The sequence below is a fragment of the Melanotaenia boesemani genome, chromosome 16 (genome assembly GCF_017639745.1).
Source record: "Melanotaenia boesemani isolate fMelBoe1 chromosome 16, fMelBoe1.pri, whole genome shotgun sequence".
Taxonomy (NCBI): Eukaryota; Metazoa; Chordata; class Actinopteri; order Atheriniformes; family Melanotaeniidae; genus Melanotaenia; species Melanotaenia boesemani.
Genome location: NC_055697.1, coordinates 17,385,395 through 17,409,898, shown reverse-complemented (window position 1 = coordinate 17,409,898; position 24,504 = coordinate 17,385,395). Strand labels below are relative to the sequence as shown.

At 39.6% G+C, this 24,504-nt stretch overlaps 1 protein-coding gene across 1 annotated transcript in view; it reads right to left on the bottom strand.

The window, feature by feature from the left end:
- Nucleotides 1-19,369, bottom strand: part of tet1 (tet methylcytosine dioxygenase 1) — a 32,057-nt gene extending 12,688 nt beyond the window's left edge. Inside the window, exons 1-2 of the mRNA XM_042010972.1 lie at nt 19,110-19,369; nt 16,141-18,530 (exon numbers count right to left, since the gene is read on the bottom strand). Coding sequence (XP_041866906.1) covers nt 16,141-18,339 — 2,199 coding nt within the window. The 5' untranslated portion in view covers nt 18,340-18,530; nt 19,110-19,369. The remainder of the gene's footprint in view (nt 1-16,140; nt 18,531-19,109) is intronic.
- Between the last annotated feature and the right edge of the window lie 5,135 nt (nt 19,370-24,504).

Genomic DNA, 24,504 nt, shown 5'->3' with positions numbered 1-24,504 from the left:
CAACAGCCCCACAACATAAACCAAATCCTTGTCAAGTAGCAGACCAAACAAAAACCACTTGCATTAATCACTTGCTTGTGCTCTGATCAACTTTGTTCTCTTTATTTCCATTAGGCTTTAACCTAGTTTACACTGATACATGATTATTACTACTAAGCCACATCTGCCAATACACTGCTGTTACATAATATTGACATTTTGTACTTCTTTTCACAAAGGTAGTGACATCACCGACAGAAATCAACCTAAAGCTTGTGCTGCAGTAGGTTAATTTTAAAGACTCAGACAACAGTGTATTTGACTGAAGCATGTGCCGTAAACAAAGAATCGAGCCTTGTGACATCCTACATGTGACGGCTGTTAAGCAAAGGCATGAACTGCCGTCTGTAAGGAGGAACATGCTGATAAATAAAAGGCAGTCCTCCACAACTAAAAGCACTCAGTTAAAGATGGAGAATACAAATAAAAAAGTTGAAAGGAGCACTGAGATCTGAGAGGATTAATACTGTGCAATCTCGTGCTGTGGGTGTATAAAGAGGGAGATCTGATATGGTGTAATGTGAAGTCAGAGGAAAGTTCTTTCTCAAGATCCCTTAATAATCATGGGGATTGGCAGCTAACACATTCAGGGCTGGGATGACTAATCAACACTCTGTTTCAAGATAGATTTAAAGCCTATCACATATCACATCATTAGCGATTTGCAAAATCCGGTTTGCTGTGTGACTGAAATTCATTTGACTTTACTAAATGATGTTCAACTGAGACTGATAAGTCTGGTAAGATCTGCTGCTGTGCAGATTTCGCTTTACTTAAATGTTCATTGATGTATTCATTTATCAAAAAAGCATGGGGAAAAAACTAATTTGTAGTACAGAAAAGAAAATTAATAAAGTAGCTCTTACAAAAAACAGTGTGAATGGTTTATATCTACAGTAGTGTACTGAAGTCTTGAGCCATCATCATATATTATCACAAGATTTATTTAAATGTGTGCAAGTATAAATGGTTATACAATACATAAGGGAAAAAACAAAGTTAATGGACTAAAAATCAATATTTTTTAGAAGCTTTTATAACTTCTTTACGTAATCCAGGAATAGTTTTCCAGGCTTCACGAAGGACATCAAAGTTCTTTTTTTGCTGCTCTTAGTTCTCCATTCAGAGTATGTCCACATTGCTGTAATGATGTTGCAATCCAAGCTCTAAGGAGGACCATAGGACCTGCTGCGTCTGATTTTCATTCCAGTACTTGTGTCATTTGAAATACTGTATTTAAGCTGTTTCTCTTTCTTAAGAATAACTTTTTGACAGTCACTCTTCCACAGAGACCATATCAGGCTCAAACAAAGAACCAGATGCATCTCTCTGGTCCTGTGTCAGGTCTTATTGGATCAACCTCATCTTGTTGGTGCAAAAATATTACTTTAAGTCTGTCAGACTGTGTATTGTGCTAGAAACACTGTTTAAAGCTTGTAAAAATTATGTTTTCTCAGAGCCTAAACTACTGTTTCAATCTCAATGGTTTTAGCAGCAATTTAGATATTCCTGATGAATAACACATCAAAATCTGCCATTGTCAATACCTGATTCGCTCTCATTTCCTCATTCTCTGAATTTTGTCCTTCATCCACCACACTCTCGGTGGCTGACAGAATTGTGTTTCACTACAAGAAACACACAACAGATAGTTTGCACAAGTTGAGGCATTATCAAAGCTGCCAGTGGAAATGGGTGAAATACTTTTTGCACATATTATGTAGAAAGAGGCCACTGCAAACATTCAAATGAGAGCCTGAAAGAAAGAGTGAAGAAGATGTGGTGAAGGGAAAGAGAAGTGTGAGAGAGGTAATGTGTCATAATACGATGGTTTCAATGGCAAAGCAACACTGGCTATCTTCCAGCACTGCAGCAGACACACACGTGTCTGCATGCAAGCGTATGTAACAATTTGTGCATTCAAGTGTTTATGAACCTAAGCTGACATCAAAGCAGAGCTGCTGTTTTTAATTATGTTACATTAAGTTTTATGATAACAAAAGGCCTAATGCAGGATGTAAATGAGGAGTCATGTGTTCTCATTTAGCCACTGGGTCTCTGGAGAAAACTGGGTCTGTGATGTGTTAGGGCAGTGTTTCTGTGTTATGCTAGCTGTGTCTGCCTCAGGGTGTCTAAAGTCACTCTCACAAGTGCTACGCTGTTGTACATCCAAACACAGTCCTCTTCTTTTCCTGTTAAACAAAATGGTTTAACTGCTTCTGCCTGACAAAGCTTTGAGAATCAACAATGCTTGAGCAGCTATGGGTTACTGCTTCACACACAAACACACATTCGGAGACCTACCTTGGCAACACAAGTGTGACAACTTCTAAACAACCAACTGTGTCTCAAAAGACACGACTCTCCAAGGAGGTTTGTAGGAGTGTCTATTCATTTGTAACTCAAAAACAAGGACAAACACATTTATTTATTTTTGCAGTTAAACACCCACATACTTACACATGAAGTGACAAGCTACAGCCTTATTCACAACATAGTGTTCAGCTGTACTGCTCGTGCTCTACCTTCTGTGCAGAAATCATAACTTTGGGACCACTACTTCACAATAGTCTGACAATAAAACTGAAAAAGCCCGCTTCCTTCCTGGCTGGAAGTGTAAGCAGTGGTTTGTGTGTGTTTCTCTGAACACGTGATAGTTCTCTTCATTCATTGAGTGAACGCTTCCTGTGTGTGCAGAGCTCAGAGTCACGTAGCCTTACACACAAAAAACACAGAACAAAAACAAAAACAGAAGAACAGACTGCCTTATATAGGCATCAATAAACCTACTAAACGTGAGAGAACTGGCTCACAGTGCACAGCGAACAGTCAGCTGTAAAATTATACAGGTTAGTGTGGTATCAGTAACAGACAGACCTTTTCTACAAACCGCACAATAACAGCAGCATTACTACCGTGGCCAAACAAGTAGGACCTGCCAAGTTACGACTCCTAAGCACTCCACTTTATCTGCTAAACAGCCAGAAAGCAGCAGGTGCAGAAATATGGTTGTCCAAAACAATACAAGAGGAAGAAAGAGTAAGCAAAAGGGCTCTTCATCTTTTATAGCAACTTAAGACATGAAATGAGGAAAATTAAGAGGGGTCTCTGTTACCATGGAAACTGATCTCTTTGTTGTGAGTTTGTATCCTTTAAGACTTACCCAGAAAAGACAAGCCAAACACTCACACATGCAATTCTTCAGTGATTTAATAAGAGTTATAATGACACAAGCTTCCTAAAAATAAAACAAAAAGCTGTCCAATCAGCTAAATCCATGGTGGCAAAGACACAGAGACAGCAGGGGATCAACTCTAGGTGAGATTCTCTGTAGAGCTACAACAAAACAATACATCTCAGGGTGAACCCCATTACCTTGTCTGTCCTCGGAGGAAGCCCCTCTGGTTTAGGCAGCATATCCCTAAAAGGTATTGGTGGCCATCTTGCTTTGCCTTCCCCCTGCCTCAAGAAAACGCTGGCTACAGTAGCCGTGTGCAGGGCAAGCACCCAGGTGTCATGACTAAGGCGACTGTGAGCGGCTGTAGCAAAGTGCTGCTACAGCAGCAGAGGCAGACGCACTCGCTGCACACACACACAGACATATAGCCACACACACATATGGGATGCCTTTCGCAGATGCAGACGGAGCCTCATCAGCCAATGGCGTGAGGACCTTGGCGGCTTGTAAATTATCTTCCATGCCTTGACTCTCCTAAACAAAGGATCCCCTATGTGGGCTTTTTACTCCAGCCCTACGCACAGGGATTATAGGAAAGCTGTGGAGTGGATGCTGGATCTGGATCACAGGGAAAAAAAACGTCATCTGTGTTAAGATATTAACCCTTAAGTTCCACTCTCTACTGCTAAAATACATCAAGTTTTATGAACTAACTGACAGACAAAAAATGAATGGTTTAGACTGTTTGCTGCACCAAACAACACTTTCTGGCAGTCATTCTTTATCATTTTAATATTTTAACAATTAATCTGCTAAAGGATGATCAGTTTGAGCCCTTTAACTGCAGAAAAGAGCTGGATGCTCAAGGATGCAAATGCTGTTAAAATGCATATAATTTAGTCTTTTCCCTAGAAGCCAAAATCACATGACAATTATGCTGGCCCAAAAAGATACCTCCTTCCTTCTTCAGCTACTCCAATTGAGTTTTAAGGCATGTGATCTGAGATAAGGAAGTAACATTGTCTGTCTCATCAGTATGAAGCAAGTTTTTATCATGGTATGCCTTTTAAACAATCTTACACAGTGACACAACTGCAGCAGCATAACCTTCGGCACCATCTCTCACATGTGATCTTGAAATGCCAAAGCAGGACAAAGATGGATCCATACTGCATTTTCTCTGTCTCCGTAAGCCTTCCTCTTAGTTCTTTCTTGTCCAGCCCTAAAACCTCCTTCTTTCCTTGAACAATTCCCTCAGGAAAAGCTGTGGTTAGGGAAAATAAAACAAAACAGGAAGACATAAAGCATAAACAAAGACAGAAAACTGTTATGAAAGGGTGAAGTTTTCTCCTATTTTAAAGGTGACCATGTGGCCAAGAGGCTGAGGTCACACCAGGACAAGTAAACATGAAATGCTGTCAGGACCAGTCGTTAACCCTGATTGTGCAGGCAGAGATGGTGCAAGCTCAGCAATAAAAACTATATCAGCGTCCAGCCTGCAATACACATGGCTGATCAATAAATAATAACTAAGCCTGAATGATGAACCATGTGGCACATGATTTGGTTAGGATGAGAAATGAATTGCACAAATTGTCCATCTATATCCATTTCACACAACAATAACACTGAAGTAAACAGTACCTTTACACTGCAATGCTCGAGTGTCAGTTCGACAGTTAGATGCCCTTATCATGGTCAAACTCCTGCATGCTTTTGCTTCACGCTTACGTGGTTTCATGGCAATCGTTTTCAAACCAAATCCTCAGAGTAATACCAGACAAAGAATGTCTGTAGGCATTTATTTACAGTGGTGTCTGGTTAGTGTGACTGGCTGATTTACATCACAGAGGTGGCAGCTTCACACGGGCTGTTCAGACGCCATGACCTATATAAAGTTAAGTTGATAACTTATGTAGCATGTAGATGATGTCTGGTATGCTGGAGCAAACTTCACCTTCGTAAGATCAGTTCACTCCATCTGGCAGTAACAGGAAAATCTAGTCTGCATAACTACAACTCACACACTGACATCCAATGCTACGCACATGTTAAAGTCAATACACACCATCTAAAAAAACTAAACAAAACAAAACAAAAAAACTAGATTTTAGACTCTACTGAAGCTCTTAAAGAAAATCTTCTTGCTGTTAAAACCAAAAATGCAACTTAAGAAATTCTTACCTGGCTTGTTATGAATAAGAAATATTCATGTTGCAAGCAGAAATATCCCAAATAAAAACAACCTGCTGTGTTGCTTCTTGGGTGTTAATCATTGGAACGGTCGTGCTCTACTCTAAATGGAAAAATGACAGGTAGTCCGACAGGTCTGACATTATAAACAGGTTATACCAACCCAAACTGTAACACAAACAGGTAAATGATACACACCGACCAACTGCTACCACATTACTATCAGTCAGCATCTACTGCTGCAGCCCTTTGTGCAATACCAAAGGTTGGTGATAATAGTGTGGACTAAACTGTAAAACTCAATCAGGTATAGTATTATTTATACAAAGCAAGATCATTATAGTGGATTTCAGCCTTTGGACCAGTCCTCTTCCTGCAGCCACTCCATTCCTTTGTCCCAAAAAAGCTCTAAAACTAATAATATTCCACCGTACCCTTAATTTTCAGCTCTTTAGGTGTCCCACATGTTTCTCCCCTTTAACAAGCAGCCCAGCTCTCGTTAGGAACAAGTAGTATGGACATTAATCAACCTAAGCTACAGTACACAAGAGCAGTAAACGAGGTAAAGAAAGTCGTTGTGTGCCACAATCATAAAGTGTCTCTGACACATGTGGAGGCTGACCCATTGGAGACCAGCCCAGCGATGGATCTGTGCCAAACAGGACTGCTGCCAAAGGTTGTTATTACAACCATTACTATAGAGGCTAATGTAAACTTGTCTTTCATTTAAATGGAGAAGGTTCAGATCTTTAATGAAGGCCAGTAGTTGGAAGGATTTTCTTCTTTTCTTCCCTCTTTTGTGAACTTGTACCTTTTGCTTTCAGTGAGTCAGAATCAAAAAAAGCAGCTAGTATCCTGGCCAGAGATACATTTTGTAAGGGTGTGTGTATGTTGGGGGAGTTGGGAGTGTTGAAATTACTGCTAACAACCATGGGAAAATGGGAAAACCTGACACTGTGTTCGGACCTGCCCCCATGCTGCTCATCCTGTTGAAGCATGCACAACCGCTCACACAATCACACACGGTCAAACACTTCTCTGTGCAGGTCAAAGGCCAAAGACCAACACACACAAACATTTGAGACTAAGAAGTAATCTTTATGCAAACAACCACATTGTGAAAGCTAATTTTCACAGAAAAGTCTGTTACCTGAGAGGGAGGACCAGTTTGGCTCACATGCAGAAGACCCCAGAGGCTGCTCACATATCACAGTCCTCTCTTTTGGAGAAGAACATCTGGAGAATCAGGACTGTGACTGCATGCCTACACAGTGACTTTCTGCACACTTCTCCACATCCTTTCTGTTTCTATGACAAACACAGTCATGCAAACACAAACAGAAATGCATGTTTGGAGCTTTCCTACTTCCTGTCTGGATAGTTTATTACCCACGACTGAGGCTATTTTAAGGATACAACAGACTCTCACTCACAGTTCCACTTCACATACAGATCGTCTTATGTAACAAACTACAATCCTGCTCTTGGAAGGAAATCTGCACAATTCAACACCACACCCTAAACCCACATGGACTCAATTTAGGGGATAAAGTGATCAGTTTTTCTGAAGGGACAGAAGATCGGAGCATCTTTTTCTCTTGTGTTTGATCCAAAGTAAAGAATGATTAACTTAACAAGGTTAAATTTCCCTCTTTGTTCTTGCACCTGCTTTGTCTTTTCATGGTTTTGTCTATTTAAGCCAGCAGACATAAGACTAACATTAGTAATAACACATGTCTTAACTCTTAGTTGCCCAGCGTTGAATTGTGGCACTCCAAGAGTTTCACCTTGGCAAGGGTTAGTGTAGAAAGGTGAGTGGGTCCCTCAGTTTGTGTAAACACTGATACACGTCCACACACAGTGATCCAATTATACACACAAATACTATGCAGGCAGAGCAGGATGGGGGCCTCAGATCCTCTCACAATGAGACAGGAAAAGGCTTACTTAAGTTTGTGCTATTGCAACATGCTGAGTAGGCATGCTGGCCATATGACCATATGTGTGTGCATGTACACACTGGTAGAAATATACACACACAAATGCACTCATGTTTGCAGACAGATTCAAGCAATTCCAGTGGTGCATGAAAGAGTGATTGCACATGATGTGCAGTAAAAGACAGAACTGGAGAGAATTATGAAAAAAAAGCAAAACAGACAATGCAAAAGAATAAATAAGTCCTTGAAATAATTTCTAAACTCATTTGATGGCATTCCTCAGGAGTAGTCCTTCAAAAACAACACAATGAATGAGTGAGAAGTTGACTTTTTATACTTTTTTTAAGGTGTACAAGCTATATTCTAAATGAGGCAAGTTTTGTTGATGCATGAATAAGCTCTGGGTTTTCTCTCCAGAAGGAGGCCATTGTGTGCCCTTGGCAGGATTTGAGTAGCATTTCTTTTAGGGGGGCAAAGTCAGGATTTCTTTTCACCCAGAGAAACCAAGTGGCACGACTTCAAAGCTTATCCAAGGACTTAGAGTCTTACAACAGTCAGGACACGCAATAAACTCACAAATGCAGGAAACCTAACAGGCTCAGCAGTGAAGCACTGGTAGTAACAAAATTTAATAATTATAGTGCTAAATTATAAATATGGTGAAACACATACCAGCTGGCATGTGCACAACTCTGCATTTCAAATACAAGACAGCTGAGTATGCAATAAAGCAAACAGCATTTAAGTGAAGGTCCTGGTCAATGATTGACCGTCTCTTGTATGCAAGCCTTTGACCCAGCAAAGCCTGGACCATACATCTGCTCTAATGTAAAGTGGATTCTGGCCAAATAACTATGCCACAAATGAAATAAAACAGACATTTCCCCTCCTCTAAAGAGCATTTTTCTGGGCCACTCCCCGAGCCCTGCTGCTATTACAGATAGATAGGGCTGTTTTAAATTTAATTGGCTCGGACCAGGTTGACAGCAAATACACAGCTGCTCTAATCACAGGGAAGCTTGTGCAGTAAAATGTGTCTAAGCTGAAGAAGAGAAGTCTGAGTGTAGAGAGTAAGCTAAAACACAACTCACCCTGCTCTGGTATAATGAGTTGGCTCTGTTAAAATTGTTGGCAATGTCTCTGACATTTCATGAAGATCCATCGCTACCTCAGCCCCCTTCTGTCCCACACATTTACGTAATGAAAGGGTAAAAAAAAAATGAAAAGAAAAAGATTGTGTAGATGTGCATCTGTCCTTCAGCTCATTGCCAGATTGCCCACTTGAATTCTGTGTATGAAGGAACCTGGGCTCATTTTTGTGAAAGCGGAAATTTCTATCAATGACTCACACAGGACAGAGTGACATGCCAAACTATCATGGATTCGAGAAAGACTTAAGAGTTCAAATTCAACAAGTTAAAGTCAGTCTCCACTTGTAACTACATCCATTCTTTCTTTACTTTTGTTTCATGCTCAGAAAAAGTTATTACTGCTACTTTCAAGAAACCCCCCGCAGATAAGCGCAGGGGCATGGCTGAGAAAAGTCTTTAAGAACATCCTTTCTTCTGCTATATCTATTTCAACTACAGGAGTCAATGACTAAACAGAGTTCCTTGGGAGAAGTCTCACTCCCAAAAATGGCCCTGATAGAAATTAGTACTTCTGATATAACCCCAAATCTTGTGGGTAGGGTTCTGAGGACTGAACTTTTCTGACTGGATGAGTAATCCCTGCATTATTTTCTGCGTTTCTGACTCAGTCACCTCTGGTTTAATCTCCACAAAAGCACCTGTCATTTGAATAATATTGTATGAACAGATGTTAGTTTTTTTAAGTATTCAAAGATAGACATCTCGGCCTACTTCATTCAGCTGAGAAGAAGCTGTGGAGGTCAAACGAGCCCCAGAAAGACTGAGAGATTGTGGCAGAATTACATTTAATCTCTCGTTGTGTCACTGTGGTTATCTGCTAAGACACAAATAAAACTACCCACAATCCATATAAGTGTGTAATATGAACATATTGTGTGTTAGTACAGCTAAAGTGGACTTCATGGTTTGGATATTCTTCTAAACTCAACCTTGTTGAGCCTTTTGCATCAGCAGAAAAGTGGAAATGACAACTTCCCACTTTCAGCTTTTCTGCATGAACTCCGCCCACTTCAAATGTATGACCAATCACACAAGAGTTGTAGGATAGCGCAAGAAAAAAATTTTCTGACCAAACGATGTGTTTAAAATAAGCTGCAGGAGCTCCCAAGCAGGGCTGCGAACAAAAAGAAAAACTACATCATTCTTTTCTCGCAGCTCAAATAATTTTTAGTTTAAAAGTGTGTTTTAGTTTTGGGTGCTTTTAGGCTGCGATGCACCATTATTAAACTTTAGATGATGGACCTGAAGGATAGGAAGGGTCGTAATTGGTTATATAAACAATGCCATATTCCAAGGTTGATATAACAACTAAGATCCTGATGTAACATCCATGGTTCATTTTAAAAAAATACTGTAGACATTGCAGCGAACTACTGAGATGCTCCACCTAAGTTAGCCAAGTTTTGTACTAGAAGTCACAGTTTAACTCTGATTCTCTGCACCATTTATTCTTTTAATATTAAGGCCGGTTTTTCGTTAGTGCATATATATACATATAGCTTCAGCCAAGTGTGTTGTTTATGTTAATTTGCCACATAACTGCTCTTAAATAAGTTTGTTTTGTTACATTATATAAAACAATGAAAATATTTTTATTTTTGTTTATCTTTTCTCTAAGTTTACAGTTTGTCACGTTTTATAAAGGGATTGCTTCATCAGTGCAGCTACTTGCTGGCCTAATGGTAATTAAGCCAAGCTTGTCGTCTAAATATTAAGTTCAAGTGCAACAATTTAGTCAAGTTAAATTAGGAGCACATTTTGTGTTTGTTTGAACAAAAGAAATAAATGAAGACAGAAGCTGAGAAATAGCTTTGATCCACTACTTATATAAATTAGCCCTGTGCTCGGATTTAGAATTGCTTAAGCTAACTGACCACGAGGGGGGCTATTTTCTGAGAATAATGTAATGTTAAGATTAAACAAGTAGAAAGGAACAACATATTTAGTGTTTGTTCATTTGGTATTCATGCTTTTTTTATTTAGTATGATATTCACAATTATGCTATTCTGTATCAAATTTAAATTTTTAAATTTTTACAGTTTCATAATCTTTAAAACAATGTTATTATCTTCCTTTAGTTTAAACTGCCCAAAACAGTGTCACACATAGTGCATATTGAGGGTGTTAAAAATGCATCAAGAATTTATTCATTAATGTGACATCTATTGTTTACATCCCAGTGTCTAAAAGTCACATACTATTATTATGCTGGTAATGCAAGTTCACTTGCAAAATTATCAAATCAGTTCCCTTCACTTGAAGGATAGATGCACATAAAAAATGCTGGATTCTTTTTTATAGTGTTCGTCCTTTGTACTGCCCCACTATCAGCTGGGCAGCTTGTGTAGTTTAACCTAATTACCTGGATGTAGGTTAGTGAGTTCAAAGCCTTAAACCTACAATGGTACATGTAACAGTTATCTTCACTAATCCTCATTAGAACCCTGAGAATACTGCATCAGACAGCCAGGTCAAAGGTCAACAGACAGACAAAGAGGTTACCATAGCGACTGTCAGTGCTGAAGACCTCGACTGCTGTCTGTTGAGAAAGGGGGAAGAGGCTTCAGATGTTACTGAAGCATCTACTGGGACAATCACTCTCACTCTGTTTAGTCTGTTCCATTTGAGAACAATGAGGATAAACCTGCAGGCCAGTCTGAACTACAAGCTGTTAAAAATATTGAAGCTATAACCTCACCCCAATATAAATAAGACACAAGAGCAGCTTTAAGTACCTGTTATAAAGCTGAGTGCAGTGTGCGGTCTTTGCTATAACAGCCCTGTCTGAGGCAGGAGTCAAGAGTGTTTTCCCGATACACGTGGTATCTCAGCTGGGCTCCTCCTCCAGCTAATGCACTGCAGCAGAAAAAGGAGGAGTGGGAGAGCTGCTTGAGATAAATGAGTTTGCTAAAGAAACTGGGCAGCGCTCGCAAGCTGACAAGAGACATCCATGCAACTGTTTGTACAACAGTGTTGTCTACAGCTGCAACTGCACAAAATCGTTCCACTGCTAAGTAATTATGGCAAACTTACTCAGAATCAGTCTTCCTTGGTGCACGGTCTTGAAAAGATATATCAGTAAGACACACCACCACTCACAGATAAATATTAACATATATTTTTTCACTGTTTAATACAAATGTTTCTCTCCTGGATCACACTGCTGAAATTTTAAGTTAGAATATCTTATCTTTTCTGGAACAATGGGAAATCCAAACATTTAGCTTCCAAATATTTATTTTGCGTTACATTACAAAGACTGGGACCTAAGAACACACTTTTTCACATCCTTTTAAATACTGATGATAGCCGTGCTATAATGTGTTAATTTGTAAGATTTGTTGAGGTGTTGATGCAAATATCACTGGAGCGCTGACACTCAGTGTCAAGCTGTAAAAACTGAGTCAGCTTATGTAGCCTACAGCTCTAAACATGTCAGGACTGTTTCAGCTGAACACACATACAGGAGCTCTAGAACTCTGTGAACTGAAGGAATTTAGTGAATAAATGTTAATAATAAGCATCTGTGTTTGTGTTTGGGACCAGATCTCAGCCTTGTCCTCATAGCCCACTAGAGACTGAAACCACAATGCCCATGAAGGGAATCAAAAATGAAGGAAAACAGACATTTTTAAAAAGGAATTTTTCCACTCTTTATGCTATTTCTATATTTTATTTAGTAAAACCTTCTACACTCCAAAGTTTGTGTACTGAATTATATCTTTCATGTAATTCTACAAGAATCCTTTGTGTGTATTTAATATTTTAAGACTGGGTAAAAGCAAACCACACTATGGTGTGGTTTTATGCTACGATAAAACCAGAAACAGAATACACATGCACCTACATGAACCCCTCTTTGGCCCCTGCAACTTTTTTCAGTCTTGAGGAGTTTGAAGCATTCGTTGGATGGGTGTGTAAGCTTGATCAGCAAGACTGGCCAGCAAGCACACCAACACATGACTCACGCTAAAATTACAACTTAAGTACACCCACATATACAAACAGTGAGTTATAATACACGGGATAGCCTCAGTCTTAGAATTAGGAGGAAAAAAAGGGTTTAAGATCCTTGTTTTTCTTATAGCTTGAAGTACTTGGCGCAAGCTCCTCTAGATGCACAGAATCAAACAAAAACCTGTTTTCACGCCACAAACACAGACATTGCTGTATGTTAGTGCAGGCCAGTGTGATGTCACTCAGGACAAAACAACAACTGGCTGTGAGGCTTGAATGAGAGAATCAGCAGTTCTGTGTCACTCTGTGTGATGCCCTTTAACAGCAGCATGCATGCAAGGATGTGCTTTGCAATATTTAAAAAAAAAACAACCAAAATATGTGTAAACTGAGTCAGTACCACACACATTTAGACTGACCCACAATTTAAAGTAATAATAATAAAAAAAAGGCTTGCAAATCGCATCATGGTCTGATCACTTCTTCTTCATCCCCTATAGCACACAAAACTCCTCAAAACCCTGCAGGTGTTACAAAATCAAATGTCCCAAATGTCTTACAGTTCATGCCATGACTCTAAAGGTGCTGTATGATGCTTGTATACAACACACTCATGCACTTTTCCACCTCCCTGATTTGAACAGATAACACTAAACAACACATGAATTCATGTAGCTGTTAGTTTATTCAAAGTAACCCCAATATTCCACACTTAAACTAAGCTGTTTTTTTCCCTTTTTTCTTAACCCATAAAAGCCCAGCGTGACATATTTGCCACATACAGTTTCTGAGACATTTTGCTTCAATTTATGGTATAAACTTTGCTCAAAATCCTGTTGAACCCAATCTGATACTCGTCTTCTGTCCCCTAATAGATACCCAGAAGCAGAAAACCACATTATAATATTTTTAATATATCACATGGTAATAAATGGTGGATATCCCCCCCAAAAAAATGTTAATTTTTTTGTTACATTTTCTTAAAGAGCCAAATAAAGACCTCATATTTAAAAAATTTGACTTTTCTTACCATTTTTAAATGGGCATGGAGTTAAATGTAATGTCCCTTTTGACAACATTTATTGAATAATATATTATAAATTTAGCGAGCTCCATGCAATTAAATAATGTACAAAACTGTTTTACCAGACAAAAACAAAATGAAATCAAATAAAACAATAGTCTATAGATAGAAGAAATCCTTCAAAACAAACTGATAACTACACGTCTCCCTGGCACAGCATTACCATGTGAAGTTTAGCAAACAGTAGCATAAAAAAAGGTTCTTTTTTTACCTCTGCTTTGGTTTAAAACTCTGTATAAAAGACCAAATATGTCTGTAATTTATTTAATTCAGAATTTTCTTAAATAACTGGCTGGTGAAATTGTCTTTTTATCACTTGTTATGGTGCTATGAATAGTGAGTTATTTTATGTGCTTCCACAATCATGTATTATTTGCTTTATTGTATTTAAAAATACATGTATTACATTAGGTATTTTTGAATATGTCTTAATAAGCAAGTCTCTCAAAGATGGACCAGCATGTTTATGCTTAACTAGACTTCATCTGGCCTGAGAGGTCTTGTGTGTGTTATACAGTTTCTGTCCTTAAGCTATACTAAATGGTGGAATACAAAAAGAAGGTGGTTCTAACAGAGTGATCACAGCAGATAATTTACATCGTTTTGTAAAAACAGTGCTTCCGAGGTTTCATTTCATACAAAGTGTAATGGGTCTCATGACTTGAATTTAGCCAACAGCATGACCTGTCGATTCATGTGTCAAATCCAACATAGACACAGAGGAAGGACACACATCTTAAGTAATCTGCATGTGGTCCAAAAGGCACATATGATAACAGTCCATTACTGTGTAATGTAGTTACAGTGTTAATGCTATGTGTTTCTTGTACAACTAAACCCTTTTTTGTGATTTTATTGATTATTTAGTGTCTGTGGTGCTAACATGTTAGGGGCTGTTTTAATAGTGGACACTAGCATGAGCCTTAAGACGCAATAAGATGCAAAATGATAAAAGATGCAATATTTATTTGAGGCTCGACATTCTTTAATTTTTGTAGTTGTCATTTTGTCTAATAAAGAATGAAATTAGAGACACAATGAAACGTCAAAAGTCATTGGTATGAAGCATGATAAACCTGTGCAACTACAATAAAGAACAAGTCCTGCAGCAGACGGCCTTATAGCCCTGATATCATCGAGGTCATACCCGAATAAAGATTATTACAGTAGTCTAGTCTCAAAGACACAAAAGCAAAATTGGTCTAAAATTGGGAAGGACCGTAGGGTCCAGGTTTTGCTTTTTAATAAGAGGCTGATAGGGATAGGAATAGTTCCAGACTAAGAAGATCCAGACAGAAGTTACTAATTGTAGCCAGGACACTTGGACCAACAACAACAAAAACCACACCCTGAAGGCTTCAGGTGATGCACCACTTCAGATAGAACGGAAAGGGTTCATGGCTCAAAGTGATCAAAAAACAGATGAGCACATAGAGGGAACAGAAGGATCAGGGGCAGAAACCCTAGTTTGTGGTCTACTACCATCAATTTTGTAAATAAAAAACGTAGAGAAGTTATCACAGACTTCTAGATCCTGAAGGGCAAGAAGAAACAGATTAGTTCATCACCACAGTTACAGTATTTAATAAAACATGGGGCCTTTGATAATTTACTGACACAAGATTAGGCAAATATTTAGTTTTAGTTGTCTTAACAGCTTTCTGGTAGCATGAGAGAGAATCTCTTAACATATAAAAAGACATGTATTAATCACATTTTAAAATCAGATGGCCGTAAGAAAAAACACAGTCAAGTGTGTTTCCCAGTTCATGTGTGGGGTCTTTCACAGACTGAAATAGATTAAAAGAATCTATTAAAGTTAAAACGTCTTTAACCACTGGCTTGGTCTGGCAGAAAATATCAATATTAAAATCCCTGAGAATTAAAGCTCTGTGGGTGTAATTTCAGCCAGAAATTTAGAACAACTAATACAACCTTTTACTGGTTTGATTTAGCATGTTCAAAGTGGATCCATTGCAAAAATCCTTTGCACACATAATTCTACATCAAAACGCAAAAGTGAAAATTTGTATTGGGTTACTTATCCTGCAAATATTTTTAACTCCAACAGTCTCTCAATACCCATCCCCACAAACACACACAGAAAACAGAGACATGCTCCAACCATGTGCTTAACTGCTGTCAGTCATGTGACAGTGTCTTCCTCTCTTACAACCAGATATCTGTTCTCTACACAATGTGCACACACACGCGCAAGCACTTCCCTTTTCACTCAGTCGCAATCAGTGACGTTTAACAGGAAAACACCACGAAGTTCAGTGTACACCATCTGCTGAAAGCAACTGGGTAAATTCACTATGTGAAAGTGAAACCTTCTGTTTCAACTGTCTGGCTCAGTCAACACTTGATCATCGCTGTTACTCGCGGGTGGCTGGAAAACCTCAGAGATCAAAAGAAACAATGCCAGACTCTAAAAACCGCTCCTTTATCGGTTGTTTCAGATCTGCTGTAAAAAAAAAAAATAAAATCCGTGCATCTCCTGCAGAATGACCTAAAAGTCTCACTACAAAATCTCTTAAATGAGGTGCTGCTAAGTTTAATTCAGTGGCAACAGCGAAGTGTAATATAGGTCTCACCTGTGCAGAAGAATGACTGAGAGGAGATGATGGTCTTCTCCTCTTCAGTTCCACACACTTCCTCAGCTTACAGATCTGGTGGCCAGTCCTGCGGTTCAGGCAGCAGCTGCACTGGCCACAGTTAATCTTCCTGAGGCACGGCTCACACATCCCACACCTGCTCCGCTTCTTCCTCTCCTTCCTCTGTGGTTTTGGTGTCGTTGAGGAGAGCGAGCTGGCCCCCTCTGGCCCCCAGGATCCAGCCAGATTGGAGAGGCTGTGCTCTCCATACCCTGCCTCAGACTCAGTGTCAAAAGAGGAGCGAGTGCTTTCTGAGCTGCAGGAGAAGGTGGAGCTACTGTCCAAGGAAGTAGGGAAGATCTTTGGCACTAAGTCCTGCTCTGGCATTACTACCTCGATGCTGTCATCACTAATGTTTGGCTCAGGCTCAGCAGCAGGGACAGCTGTGCTTGACTGAGTAACTAGTGACAAGGAGAGCAAAGACGTGTCTTTCTGGGTGTTGCGTCCACATGTCTTTTGATTTAATTCCCTATCTTTGGTCTCTGCTGTTGTGCAAGCTTGTCTTTCTCCCTCAGCAAATGGGACCACTAAGCTTTGCAGTTGTTGTGGTTCTCCATGGCTGGACTCCTCAAAACTCCAAGGTTTGAGGGAGTCCCTGCGGATTATTACTGGCATGTTTCTTTTCACTATGACAGTATGCACCTTTGGGGCAGTGTCGGAGACAGTTGAGCACCCTGGGGATTGAGGTTTAGCACCATGAATGGTAGGTTGAGTATTTGTCTTACCCTGGCTCACAACCTCTAGTGAACATGAATCTAAGGTGGAGAGGGCTTTGGTGGGATTTGAGGTAGCTATGTGGGAGACCACTAAAGCAGGTGCAGGTGACTTTGAAGGTGCCATTGGTCCCTTGTTAGAATGAGGTGGGTTTGGTGTTTGATAGGCTGGAGTGATGGTCTGAGAGTCAGCAGGACTGATGGAAACACCATTCTGCTTTTCTTTGTTTCCTTTGTCTTCACTCTCACAGTTACCCAGCATCTCAACAATCTCATCCATTTCTTCTATGGTCTCGTTTTGTCTCTCAACCACTCTCTCTGCTTCCAAACTCTGTCTTCTCTCATGATTTATCTCCTCTTTTCTCTCAGAGACAGCTGACACTCTTTCATCTGTCCTATGCTCTTTCATGTCCAACATGTTACCTTCCTCTTGCTCGGCAGCACACACATCATCTTGCTTACCATCCCTAGCAAAATGATCAAGCTCATTTCCAGGGATAGACGAAGTGTCATTTCTCTCCTGGCTGCCCTGCACCCCTGATGAGCCACTGCTCATTAACTCTGAGGTGTCAGAAGAGGGATCTTTGCTGCTGTCGCTGCAGAGTCTTGGCTGTCCATCAATGCCATCACATGCTGGGGCGCCAATGATATGCTCCAAGTCACCTTCACTGTTATGGCTGACAGTCTTTTTGTCTTGGGTTATCAGACTGTCACAGCTTTGCTCCACATTGTCTGCCAGTGAGTCATTAAGAGCTGTTGAATTGGAATTAAGAGGGCTGCCCTCTTCTGATTTAGCGTTGTTGGATTCAACATCCTGATCTTTAAGACTCTCAGAAACTTCATCATCAGTTTTATGATCAACTGTAGGGGTTTCTTTGTTGTCACAATTGTTAGTTTTCTTATTTTCCTCGTTGAGGATTGAGTCGTTGAGACTGATGCTTGAAGGCTGGTTTTTTGCGTTTCGCTGCTGGGATGCTGCTCTTCTCCCAGTGCTCCCCCTGCTGTTTTTCCCTCCTCTGCATGGTTTAGAAGACTGGCGTGGAGTAACAGACACTTGTGTGCCCCGCTGCGGCTTCCTCTGCCCTAGGGTTTCTTGTAACTTGCCATAGTTTTCAGGCAGACTCCTTGACCGTCTAAGCCGTGCAGATTCTGTTACATTAAGGGCATGGCTAACTCTGCTTGGAGACCTCCAGGGATCCTGACCAGCCGAAACATTAGCTCCTCTTCCACTGGGACTTCGGCCTGACTTTGTCTGAGCCCTGGTTGATGACCGTGTGGATTCTGTGGGTCTTTTCTGGGGTCTTTCTGTGGCTCTTCCTCTGGATTTATATGTGTTACAGATCTGCCCCTTGGTGCTGGTGACTTTCTGGATGTTTTTCCGCTGAGCAGGTGTCTTTCTCCTGGTGGGTTTGGTAGTAGCAGGCATGGCTGAGGGTGTGGAGGAGAGGACCTCTGGCAGCCAGCATGGGAGCCAGGTGATTAGTTATCTGATACTCAGAAAAAGATGACTAAGAAAAAAAAGGAAGAAGTTTCTCCCCTCTTAAAGTCTAATTTTCTCTTTTATCCTTGAATTTTAAATGCTCATTCTGTTGTTACTGTGTAATTGCAGAGCATGACCTGTAAAGAAATAAAAAACATGGTGAGAAATAATAATGTAAAGTAATTCTCAATTTAAGTGTATTTTAAGGTAACATGCTGAAAAAAACTATTGATTGGTAACTGGATATAATAAATTAATATGGATTAATCAAACATACTTCGTCTCCTACAAATAACATTTTTACCCCGCATTAAAAATCCACTCGAACGAGCAAGGGCAAACAGTTTAAAAGCAAATTCACTCTTGGACTGTAAAATATGAACAATAATCAGATAAACTATGTATTAAAGCAAAAACAAAACCCAAAAGTCAAGCTTCCGGAGGGACTTTAACAGTTTAAAGGGCAAGCATGTTGAGAAGGCTCTGGCCGGAGGTCGAATCCTGTTTTCGTCTCCCTGACTGGCGGAAGAGGGGGTTATTACCGTGTAAAAACCAGCCTCATCGTCGCTGTTTATTATTATTTTACACTTGACCGCTGTCATTAAAATCCCTGCATTAATACGCACCTCGGCAAGCCCGGAAACCTCACTTTTGTACAGGGTTTAGTTGCCCGTGTGGTTTTATTTACACGTTTACGACTGAAATGGTTTACATACCACAGAGACAGTTGCACTGTCTGAACTGCTAATAATACTCCGCTCCAGCGAGACAGCGAGACCTTGTATTGGTTTCCCTCTTCGGCAAATATAGACTGCTGGTAAGTTCAATCCTCTCGCGACGATGACGCATGGACATGGTACGAGCACCGATAACAGGAACAGACATCGAGCAGAATTATTGGTTTTCAGCGTGCACCGTGTAGTTTTTACGGAACGCGACACCCGTTAAAATGTAAATCCCTCTTATGTCAATCCATTCAGGGCAGCCTCCCTCCCTCTCCCTCCACCAGACGCAACCTACGGTCCCTGCTGGCCAAAAACTCGTCGTCGGCTCTGGAGGGAAGAGTGGGTGTGAAAACCTGGAATGGAGTGTGCGGCTGCAGCTCGCTTGGCCAGCGGTGTGTGTTTTAGCAGGTGGACACAGGAGTGCTAAAACAAACAGGTCACCTAAATAACCCCATTGGCTAATTGTTTAATGATTTATTATCTGCTAATTTTAGCAAGTCCTTGTCAAGCCGTTGTATTTATGAAGAAAACGTTCAAAATAATGTTTAAAGGTGAACACATAAATAAATGGGACACACAAAAATCGGTCCTGACATTTTGGCCCAGACTGGCCCATATACGATCATGGACACCATAAATCTTTCTCCCCCTTTGTCAATATAAAAAAATGCAACTCCTTAAAACCACTAAGCCATGCAGTGAGTTAGCAAGACTCAGGCAGAGTGGGAACATGGAATAGGGGAGATAGGGGCAGTTGTAAAAATGTAGACGTTTCTGTATCTAACTTTGAGCTCTTTTAACCTAGTGTGTTCAAACAGCTATGCAAACCAGCTTCAAGTGTCTGCTAATAAATGGCATAGAAATTGCATGTGCCACACAAACCGAAAATGAATGGCTTGATGTCAAACACAAGGAGTGAAATGTTACAGTTGACCCCATATAGGTCAGTTGTAACATGCCTTTGGGTGAAATGTAGAGATGGGATTTATGGCTCTTTGAAGGGAGCCGGATCTTGAGGAGCTGTTCCTTTCAAAGAGCCATTCAAAAGACTGGCTTGTTCTCAGAATATCTTACAAAATGTCACAATATATAAGAATGACAAACAATCAAAATATGTACCTCTATAAAATCTACTATACAAGATTAAATAATTATAGGAAAAATATAGATAAAAAAGGATAAACCTGAGCAGTCAGTGCAAATTCTAGTAAATGTTTTGGATATATCTCACAGTATTTATTTCCAAACAATACTCTCTGTCCATAGATGCTTCACATGAATGGAACGTGTTGGACATCAGACTTCTATGATGTCACACATGTTATTCATTTTATTTCCATTTTACTCAAACTACTTCTTATTTACTTATTTATTAATTTATTTATTCATTCAGTCATTTTTAGCTAGAAGGGGGTGGGGGGTGAGGGGATTGGGCTTGGCGTGTGTGTGTATACGTGCGTGTGTGTGACTGGGTGAAAGATTTCATTGAGTGTTTTTATTGTTATGTTTTTAATCATGTAAAGAACTTTGTGTTGCCTATGGCATGAAAAGTGCTTCATAAATAAAGTTTGATTTGATTTGATTTGATAAAGGCAGGGTCAAAAATTTGTATATAAAAAGAATGGCTCACAAATTATAGGCTCACAGCTGTGAATGGGTCCCCATCGTTCATTTAAAAGAGTTGTTCAAAAGAATCGATGCGTTCATGAACGTCACATCTCTAGTGAAATGTAACATTATGAAATAAGGACCATGACAATTACTTAAGGTACTGAAAGCTTTTAATTCAAAACTTTTAAACAAAAATGTTGTGGACCCACAGAGCAAAGGAGTTAAAGACGCATTACGTAACTTTCCAACCTTAAAACTTGTTCCGGACTCTTTTGGTGGCACAGTGACATCTGTCATGTGCATTTGTGGTGCCTTTGCTGCCCAGCAGTGTCCTGAGGCTGGGAAAGAGAGAAAAGGACTGAACAAGAGTTTAGATAAGACTATCTTGTGCTGGCTGAAGAGAGCTAACGGTACAGGTAGGATGGAAGATGGATGCTGAATTAGCCGTTGATAGGGGGCGCATCACTGGGAAAATTATGAAAGTTCTGTTGTGCATCTTTTAACTACACTAATGTGACATGGTCAAAACGGTTTGGTTTGTTTGAGTAAAATGCAGTGTGAAAGCAAACTGAACCAAAGGTGTGAAAATTATTAAAATTTCCCAACCTAATCGAACTAAGTCCCCCTGACTATCCAGGTGTGAATGTGCCCTAAAACAAACTTTTTCTAAACTGTTACAACCTAACCCCTGCAAGTGTGTTACAACTGTCACTGTGTGCATTATCAATGCAGTGCAATTAAAAAATGACCACAAATAACCTGCTTTAAAAACAGCTAAACAGACACATAATCAACATATGTTTTTGACGAGTTCAACTACAAAGCAAGCTATGTAATCACAAAAATAGTTTGGGTAAGAAAAAAAGTACTTTCTTACCTTAAAAAGATATTTTCCCTCACAAATTTAGTTGTTTTTGTCTCAAGCCAAAACTTTTTCACATGCAGACTCAGGACTAACCTAATCACTTCTCCCCGATTGGAGCAATAGCAAGTGTTACAACTGACCCGTGGTACAACTGTCCCCGGTCTCCCCTTCTTCCAGATCCATCCAGTGATGAATAATAAAGCAGCATTTCATACTGTGTGTTTGATGAAGAAAGAAAACATAAAAAACAGACATAAGAAATGATGGATCAAATAAAAACTGTTCCCAGACAAAGTGTCTCTGTCTGCTCTTCTCTTCTGGATTTGTTATCGCAACCAGATACAACAAAAGGACTGAATGAAGAATTTTTTCTTTTCTTTCGTTTTTACATCATTTTATATTCAGGTCCAGAATTATCAGTATCAACATCAGTATTAACTTATGAACCAAAGGGCAGGCTAAATATTAAAAAAATCATTTAAAGTGTTATATTTCTGTATATTGTTCATAAACACCTACACAGAAGCTGCATCTAATACATTCTGATCCATCCTACTATTAGCCCACAGCCAATAACAAATAGGCTAGTAAAGGAAATTTAGAAAGCTGCACCATCACTGTTAATGTTGGTGTTCTCACTTCCAATAAGATGACTTTGTTCAGAAAGACACAAAAGAATTACATTTAAGATCTGCTGTTAACCACCAGTTAACTCGCTGTTCTCCTGGTGGAAACACTGACATCATAAACTAATTTCATAAATGTAAAGAGACAACCTAACACGGCAATAAAACAGCTGTTTTATTGATGTGTTATCATCACTTTTCATAACAGTTAATGTGTTCACTGCTAACTGTCTTGTATGACTCAGATTTACTGGGTTTAAAGGGTTTCTTTACTCAAAACAGGACCTTGGTGATGTGAAAGCAGTGCAGCTTACTGCAGCTTCTACCATCATCATGGCTAGTCTGTCCCTGGGATCAGAAAAATTTCACTGAAGTGGCCAGGGTGGATTTGTGGTTAAATTTGGGGTGGCGTACACATCCCACTAGATTGTGAGTCGGTGTGTAAAGCAAAACTCAGCTGCAACGTCACATGGCAGTTTCTCAGCATCATGATGCTTCTGGGCTGTGATGGCTCCAGAAATGAGCATAATAAATGTCAGCGTGCCATCAAACGAGTCAGGAGCACCGAGTTATGAGGTTGGAAGTGTATATAGTGCGACTTTAACAACAAGTTTTACTTTTATCATCCCAATTGAGAAATTCAGCTCTGCATTAAATCTGACATACTAGAGAGCAGTGGGCTGCCATGTTTCAGTGCCTGGGGAGCAGCTGGGAGCGGTTGAGGGCCTTGCATTGGTTCACCTCTGTTGATACACTGGGGACTTGAACCAGAGTTCTCCAGACCCAAGACCATCACTTTCTTAAACAGTTAGGGTCCACCAAGAATAACCCTGCACCTCTACAATATTTGGAAATCAGTTAATGGTGAAAGATTAAATAATATTTGGTATATCTTATTTGTGCAGATAAAGTAAAAAGAAGCTTACATTATACTGCAGTAGCACATTTTCCAGACAACAGCAGAGTTTTACTACTTTGCTGAAAGGAGTTGCTCAGCTTAGTTTATGGCAATTAGCATCATTATGAGCTCATTCTGTGTATCATCAGGAATAAACAGATACATCATTTATTTTTTTCTGATCATAGTTTGATCCATCCATACAAACATACAAATATAATACACGCCGTCTCCCCTCTGATATTATAGCTTACCTGTAATTATCTGCAGAGGTGATTCTAAAGTCTCCTGGGCCCTAGGAAACATTTCACAAAGGCCTCCTTCAACCAGCATTTGTCACCCTTTTATTATAATAGTTTATATTATTAACGAAAACATTTTAGATTAAATCTTTATAGGATTTGTTGCTAATATATTAAATTCCCCAAACCTAACTTCTGGAATTTCTTTGGCAGCTTCCACTTTTTTTCTACTTTATTTCAATTTTTATTTAATTAAACAGGGGCAATAGGATTTAGCGTGCTTCCAAGAATGTTAAATGTCCTGAGGCCTGTACTATGACTCTTTATGATTACATTTACCGCACACAGGACATTAATAAATAAAGGCAGTTTTCAGAAACATAAAGCTAACTGGACACATGGAAATATAATATAAACACCACCTGCAGATAACACACAACTTTTTTTTTCTAACTTTAGAAGTGCATTATATAAATCTCTTGCTAACAAATTCTAACTTAACATTACTATCTTGACAGTTTAACTGCACATACCTTTAATTTGATAACTAAAGAAAGAGTATTGTCCAAGATATGTTTTTATTTTCAGCCTCACGATAGCCAGGAATTCACTATGAGGACAGATTGAGCTGCTCTGAGCAAAATTAGCTTCTACTTACCACTGTCTGGATCTCTTTTCTTAAGGGGGGAAAGGGAAAGTAAATAAATAAACAAATAAGTGATGTCATTTGTGTGGGACACCAACACCACACAATGGAATACATCGAGGCGATGGAATACCTGCTGCTCAGTCTGTGGCCACTCAGCTCACTTAGAACCCCAGTTGAGTAGATGCAGTAGATGCCACTACCTGACAGATTCGAGTTACATCGAGCCAAGTTGGTTGGTTGGTATTAGAAAACAACCAGCTGAAAACTTCACATAACCCTTGGGGAACCCTTATTCTTTTTCCACCTCTACAAAATACCTGAACATCCAGATATTCAAGCTAAACCCAAACCTTTTATAAGTTTGTGTCTCTCCATTCAAATTTAGCTCAAATATATTGAAATACTGTTGGGACTTTTGAAGTTGATTTTGTAAGACAAAATAAATAAATAAAGGAACGGTCATAAACAACTAAATTGTCAGTCTAACTGAAATAA